This window comes from Juglans microcarpa x Juglans regia, chromosome 5D (genome assembly GCF_004785595.1).
Source record: "Juglans microcarpa x Juglans regia isolate MS1-56 chromosome 5D, Jm3101_v1.0, whole genome shotgun sequence".
NCBI classification, from domain to species: Eukaryota; Viridiplantae; Streptophyta; class Magnoliopsida; order Fagales; family Juglandaceae; genus Juglans; species Juglans microcarpa x Juglans regia.
The window spans coordinates 34,461,166-34,469,074 of NC_054602.1; the positions used below are offsets into that span (position 1 = coordinate 34,461,166).

Consider the following 7,909-nt stretch of genomic DNA (forward strand, 5'->3'; position numbering starts at 1 on the left):
TAATGCGTAGTTTTTTAATAACGACTAAATATTTAAATTATAATTAGAATTAAAATAAATAAAAATGTCAAAATCAATATTTTAATATAATAGTGATAGATTTGGAGAATTCGTTATTTGGTGTTGTTGAAAAGTGACTAGCTAAATTTATAAAAATGAATTCTTTAATAAAATTTTGGCCAAATTCACTATTAATATGCCTGGAAATTTTATTAGTTGAACATATCTCATATCACATCATTTTGATATGAGACATATAAACTGGCATATCAAAATGATGTATGCAGAGAGAGTAGAATACTTTGATATGTTCATGCTCCTCGTGTTCAGTGGTTGTAAGGAGCATCAACGGGCAGTGCTGCCAGGACATTGAAAATATTGTAAGGAACACAAAATTTTTGTCGTATGTACAGTTCCATCCCACTACCTTGGCAAAACAATGGCGGAGATGAATGCCCTATTTCAAAGGCTAGCCTGTTCTTCTTCTTCTGTACATTTAAACAAGATCAATTACAAGTAACGTCCAGCCGTATCAGGACTGAACGCAATTGCTGACGTGAAGCACCTTTTCCCAACGGCCCTTGTGTGGGTTTCTTGCCAACCCTGACCATCCTTGTAGGTTTCAACCTGTATTATATTGCAAGAAAAATAAGCAGTTAAAAAATGAAGTGACAAAAAAGGAATCATGCATGAGAGAAACTATAGCAAATGTAACTCACTGTGTCAACAATGTTTCCGCAACCTTTAATCCCTCCAATTACGTAGATAGAATCCTTGATAACACCAGCAGCAGAATATCCTCTAGGGTTTTTCATTGGTTCGCCAAACATCCACGAACCGTTACGTGGATCGAAAATTTCAATGCTTGGAACCATTGTAGTTCCATCATATCCACCCAGAGCGTATCTGTTAAAAAGTAAACGTCATAATGAAGACAAACATCCATATGCAAGGTCATTGATAGAGTAAGAATGAAAAATCTTACAATTTCTCATTGAAAACAACCAGGGAATGGGAGCTTCTCTTTGTATTCATACTTGCAATTCTTGTCCAAGAATGTTCTCTGGGGTCAAATCTCTCAGCAGACCTGATGCAGTAAAAAATTCCAGTCAACTCTAGATACAGAAATTACATATAACACAAAAATGGAAAAGGTTCCACATGCAGTTATTTTATCTAGTTTTCCTTCTTTTTGATGAGTAAAGTCTTCTTAAACTATTAAGGACATTATTTGTATATAAATGTGCATAGATAGTAGATACCCCAACCATTCTTCTTTATCTTTTTTAATTTTGTACAAACTGCTTGAGTGTGTGTCCACATGTCCTCGAGTGTTTTGCAAGGCTAATAACATGTAGACACGTTCTTATAAATGCATCTTAGTTCATGCACGTGCACATACGAACATATAGATACATCTACCAAAGTTTAGGGAGAAATCTAGAATCAAGAAGCGATATCTTACTCCAAGTAATTTTTCCCATCAAATCCACCAGTAGCATAAAGCACACCACTCAGTTCCACTGCAGCAAGAGCAAACCGCTGGAAAAATAAAAGAAACAACCAAGGACCAATTTCGGATCAATTTGCACAAACATAATGCTTTGAGAAAAAGTGTCATTGAAGGGCACAAAACGCCTAAAATCATGCATGAGGCTTGAGTTAAACAACAAAAGTAATTTGTGACTTAAAAACAAGTGAGCTAAGCAGCACTTGTTACCCTTTGTAGCATTGAGCGTGTTGAGATCCATCTTCCAATTTCTAAATCAAGCATCTCAACATCTGAAAAGCTTTTGGTGCCATTCCCCCCACCAATGGCAAATATTTTGTTATCTATAGTAGCTCCAGCTAAACTACCCTTTTCCTGATTCAGTGGAGTGTGCAAGGTCCATTGATCATTAGCTGGGCTATATGACTCCACTTCACAGGAGAAGATAGAAATGTTAGCAAAACTTGAATGCCAGTAGGAAGCATTTCTTAGTCAGTAGGAGTACATACCTGTGTCATACCACACATTTCCATTTCCTCCTCCAAATACGTAAAGCTCACCCTTCAGCTGTGCAGCTGAGGAGAATGATCTGACAGAGTTCATCGGCCTAAGAGATTTTATCACATCCTGAGAAGGATCATATAAATTCACTGCTGACAACCATGATTCACCATCATATCCTCCTATTAGAAATATTGACTCATTAGGATCGAGATGGACCTCATCAAGTCCATCAATAATCATCTCATTAACAAATGCCACAGAAGGATTGGACAAAGGTTCCAAAATCGCACAATGATCTTTCAAACGCTGAATTTCCATTTCTGCCACCACCTGAACAAACATGGTAAATGACGTTCATCCAAACATGAAAGAAGCAAAATAGAAAAATGGCATACACTTCATCTATACGAGTGTTGCAAGGAAAAGAAAACATAGCATAAAGTCAAAGTCGTAGACAAATGGATTATAATTCTACTTTAAAATGAAAAGGTGTAGACACAGACATATGAACTACAAATTCCAATACCTAGACTCAACTCATGTTAAGAGGGCAAAACGTACATGTCAACTGCTAAACTAAAGCTTTCTAAACGAAAAGAACTAGTTTTTCCCTAAGTTCTTTACAAAGCTTCTTCAATGTTCGAGGGCCAAAAAATTTCATTTAATTGCCAAATCAATCCTACAATTAGGGGTGTAAATGAATCAATTTGGAGTGAGTGGTTGGTGGTCAAGCTCTATTCGTTTAATTTTTTTATTTGAACACGAGTTGAGTCAAGCTTATTACTGAGTTACATTTTATGTACATGAATGGTTCATTTTTGTTAGAGATCAAGTTTTTCAAGAGCTATTTAATTTTGACATAATAAATCTGGGTTATATATCTTATCATTTTATCTATTAATGCTGACAAACCAAATCTGGGTTTTTGTAATATTATCGTAGTAGAACAAAAAATAATAAATACAAAGTTATGTAGTTTAAACAAGTCTACTTGAGTTTATAAGAGTCGTAAATAATAGATTATAATTCTATGTAAACGAACAGCTCATTCAATAAACAAGCTAAGTCAGATTCGAGTTTGGTCAAGCCAATTTAAGCGGCTTGTCAAATATTATACGGGTTATAAATAATGCATTAATTGACTGTGGACCTGACGGTTATAATTGTTTTTTTACTTATAATAACCACAATCAATTTCTGCCATTATTTTCCACACTATGGCTGGAAATCATCTGTACATAGCTTTTTTTTACTCAACCTTACAAAGGCACCTTTAAATTCAAAAAATTTCCTAATAACTTCAGTTTAATGGGCTATCTAGAACAGATACAGAAAATGGAAAATCATAACACTAGAAAAACATGCGAGGTGGTACCAGCTTCTGCTCCAAAACGCCAAACTTCTGAGTTTGTCCTGCATTAAAAGCCTTTAGCTCTTGCACCTCTCGAATTAACTACATGAACACCTAAGAATATATCAGAAACGTTGTATACAAAACCAGACTCAACAACAACAGAGTTGCCATGATCAGAATTTATAAATGTAGACAACAGACATCCTCGACTACCTGGGTTATGGTGGACCAGCACTCAGATGATGAATGAGGATTCCCTCCTTTCTTCTCTTCTACATAAGATGGTGGATGGGGGTTCTCTTCATTTTTCTCATGCACACCAAATGACGAGTGAGGATTATCCTCTTTATTCTCTTCTACACCTGTTGGCATCCCTTGAAAGCCTTTGTCTTCCAATTGAATACCATTCATGAAGGCAACATCTTCCATATAACCCGACACAGGCAAGTCTTGATGTTCATGGCAAAGAGCCAATTCTTTCAGTTTAGTCAATATAACTTTGATCTCATCTAGTTCGGCTAACTCTGCATCTAATTGAGCTTCCAATATCGGGCTGTCTACGTCAAATGAAGAAGCAACATCTGTAGAATCCGACTTCTGACTTGAGGGATTAGAATGTTTGATTTCCAAAGCAAGTGGATTCAACTCTTCACCTTCCTCTCCAGCATTGTTCCGGGGAAGAGGTTGAAAAATAGTTCTCCACTTCGCAGAATTATGCGGCAAACAAGAACTTGGAGCATCCACTAGAGATGCAAATAAGGACATGAGCCTATTTGTTTGAGCCCGGTCTAGCTCAAACCAGAAATGGGTATGAGAGTAGTAGTTGTCAATAATTATTGGTTTAAACTGATTTTCAAGCAGCGGTTGGTAATGCATGCGGATACGTATCTGAACCTTTATGAAGAATGCAGTGCTATATCAGAGCCAGATCAACATCGTTGATAAACCCAGCGTGTAACTTGAAACAATTAGACCACATGAAATAGTTTCATAGGATACCTGTGCGGGATATTTTGTTCTCTCTGAACCCTCAGTGGTCCAGCCATGAGGGTTAATATTCATTTGGCCAGGGCTAGCAGCCTCAAAGATTCCATGAAGTTTTCTGTCACTGTAGTTGAATAGGAACAGTGGCAAGCCCGGATCAATATTCTTGACATATGAAAAGTGCAGTATTGGTAAGCCTGCCAAATTTGAAGAACCTATTTCCTGAGTTAATGGAGCCAAAACGTATAAATTGACAAAGAAGCAATAATCACGAGGTTCGCAAATTATTATGATTTATAGCTTGTAATTTGTAGAAAATTCGAGCCTCACTTGTTCTACCGAACATGATGCAATGGTGCTTAGAGAAGGGAAGAATAGATGTTACCATTGTAGTGCAATTAATCCATAAAAGACAAATAAATACGTATCACGCTAGATATGAAAAGAAGGCAGGTGACTGACCAAAGAGTTGCTTAGAGAGACATTCCTTTATGGTATTGTTCTTGCAACCAAATATGACCCCGCCAAGGTGACTCTTCCCCAAATTTCTTCTGGCTGAAGAACCAGTCACCAAATTTGGTGATGAAGGTACACTTTTGTTAACAATAGATGCCTGAGTTTCCATTCTGAAATCCAAAGAGGCCAAACAATATAAGAAACCCAGATTATAAATGAAGACTTTAGGCCTCGTTTGGATGTTGAGTGATGTTGAGATGAGTTGAGATGGTGAAATGAGTTTTGTGGGTCCACCTAAGATGAGTTTAGATGTGTTTGGATGTTAAGATGGGTTTAGATTTATTTATGGGAAGTTGAAAAAGGTTGTGGGTTCTACGTGTAAAGAGGTGTTGAGTTGAAAAAGGTTGTAGGTCCTATGTGTAAAAAAGTTTTGAGTTGAGTGATGTTTAGTGATTTGAGAGTTAGGTGTTTGGATGTTAAACTCAGTTTAAAATTAGATTGAACTGAATTAATTTCAGTACGTTCCAACATCCAAACGGGGCCTTAATACTGACACAAGAGCCATATTCGTGTTACACTACAAGCTACTACCAATGAATAGAAAAGGTGGGAAGAATTACGGATATATTGATCAACCATGAAGGATTATGAAACAAATTCGAGATTAACCATGGCCAGACTATTATGAAAAAACAAGATATTGCACTAAGCATAGTTAATTGATGATGATTAGATTACTGATCAAAGGGCTAGAGGGTAGAGAAATGAAACTCAGATGATCTTTTCTTTTATAAGCAATAAAAATTCATTATAAAAAGCAAAAGGCGCGGTCCAAGTACAAAGGATGTATACTAGCTGACACGATGAAACTCAATGACCGCATTACTAACAACCCAGGTTTTCGTGTTAACTTGTACAAATCGATTAGGGCTTTTAAGGGATTCAGCTTGAAGCACAAGCCTGACACACATAGCATCCAACTAACGCAGTTCATGAAGATTCAATTAGAAATAGCTCGGAACGTCATAAAGGTTAATCATTTCTTGACTAATACCACAAGAAGTAACATCTCCAATAATAAAGGAAAAAACAATAGTACGAATGACGAATCGCATTGTTGCTTTCAAAATATCAGCCAACGCCAACGGAATATACAAATTAAGAAAAAAACATCATATCAAGAATTAGCAAAATATTAAATATAATCACAAACATCACGTGCATAAGAACTGCCAAATGCGAAACAGCAAAATAGCGTTTAGTACAGAGTGGATAAACCGATAAACACCAAGTACCAATCAGAAGACGGACATTAAAGAAAAAAAAAAGAAAAAAAAAAACAAGCATGCAATGAAAGAATAAGATAAAGAGAAAGAAAGTAAACAGGAAAACCTCAAAAACCAAGAAGGCCAAGACTCTAAAAAGCATAAAATTCCGCCACTAAAAAAGGCCAAAATAAAAAGTAGTTCTTACTTCTAATCAAACCAATCCATTCGGTAAACTTCTTGCATTGTTTCCTTTAATAACCAAACTAAATATTAGAGAGAGACCGGAGACATACTCTGAGTTGCAGCAAACCTATTGGGAACCAAGATGGCAAGAGCTACGAGAACGAGAGCCGTGGTTTAAAATTAAAGGGTTTTGTCATATATTCACCGCCACATCCCACACCTGATTTTTTTTTATAATAATATACATAATAATATATATATATATATATTATACACATGAAAATGAGAATTGACTAGATGAATTTGCTCTTACAGTTAAGATATTTTATTTTATTTCTTATAATAATTAAGAAAGTAATTATTAGAGAACTTATATATATTTTTTTAATAGTTAGGAATGTTTTAAGATGTTTGAAAGAATTGTTTTAAAAAAAAAATGAAATTACCCTAATGATAACTTTGAGTGGAGAAATTTTTATATCGGTTATGCTACAAAATTATTGATATTTTGGCTTTTTCTTAAATTAAAATAGATTATATTTTTAAATTATGAATTAACACACTGACTCATATGCAACAAAACTGTACATGATTTATTGAGAGTAGTGACTAGTGCATCAAACGGGGGGTTATGAATGAACCATGCACGAATGGTACATGTATGAACCGGATCCGAGAATACATAAAAATAGTCCTTTTTGCCCTATGTTTATTCTCTTGTGGCTTATTTGGTCCGCGTGCCCAAGTAGTTTTGAACAGGGATTAACCAGTCCATTTGGTATGATTGTAAACAAAATTTGGGACTGAATCAGTATGTATTGATATTGCATTTTTAAAAATCGATTCTGCACCGATTACTCTATAAATTGATACTTTCAGTTTTATCGATTCCGGTCTAGTTCGATCCGATTTTTCGATTTTAATATACTAGATACTATATTATATAATTGTGATAATATATTGTAGTATATTATAATATATATTATAATTGTATTATATACTATAGTGATATATTATTAGTATAATTATTAATATGCACTATATAGTATTAGTATAATTATTAATACAATACACTATAATGATATAAGATTTTAAAATTTAAAATTATATTAATTAGTAATTTATCATATGAACCGGTTCGGTGCGGTCCGATTTGATTTTAGAAAAAGAAAAATCAGAACCAGATTGATTTTGACCTGTTTTAAGAAAAATAAAACCGGTATCGAACCGAACCAAACTCGGTACCGGACCAAATCCATTGGTTCGGTTCGGTCTGGTCCGGCCTAGTTTACCGATTCACTGATTTTTTTAAACCTCTAGTTTTGAATTATAAGTCTATTATTTAAATAAAAATAATTTGAAATATCGTACATCAATTAATATAATTTAAATGAGAATATGTAAGATAAATAGTAAATTGTTATCATCATATTATATAATTTTAAATATTTTTTTTTTTATTTCTTGATAAAAAAGCAAAAGCAAACCTTGCTTTTATTTATAAGTCTTTATGCATTTCAAAATCTTTTTAGAAAGAAAAAATATATTCATCATCTATTTTCTCATCCTTCCATGACGAGACATTAGATAATAAATTTATAAGTGAAATATAATAAATAATCTTTAATTATATAATACCATATCATAAGATAATGAGTTGCATTACTCTTT

The 7,909-nt window shown here is 34.3% G+C and overlaps 1 protein-coding gene across 5 annotated transcripts; it reads right to left on the reverse strand.

The window, feature by feature from the left end:
* Positions 1-483: 483 nt before the first annotated feature.
* LOC121265327 lies at positions 484-6,470 on the reverse strand. 5 transcript variants are annotated; one of them, XM_041168917.1, is made up of 11 exons: positions 6,349-6,470; positions 4,794-4,957; positions 4,347-4,528; positions 3,561-4,241; positions 3,369-3,446; positions 1,999-2,323; positions 1,721-1,920; positions 1,466-1,542; positions 986-1,087; positions 720-906; positions 484-627 (listed from the first exon to the last, which is right to left on the reverse strand). In XM_041168917.1, the coding sequence occupies exons 2-11, from the start codon at positions 4,954-4,956 to the stop codon at positions 511-513; spliced, it is 2,112 nt and encodes a 703-aa protein (XP_041024851.1). In that variant the 5' UTR covers position 4,957; positions 6,349-6,470; the 3' UTR covers positions 484-510. The 5 variants fall into 5 exon arrangements, with proteins under 5 accessions (XP_041024851.1, XP_041024849.1, XP_041024852.1 ...); XM_041168915.1 differs by having other exon boundaries at positions 4,347-4,546; XM_041168918.1 differs by having other exon boundaries at positions 3,561-4,019; positions 4,347-4,546; positions 6,261-6,396.
* Positions 6,471-7,909: the final 1,439 nt, after the last annotated feature.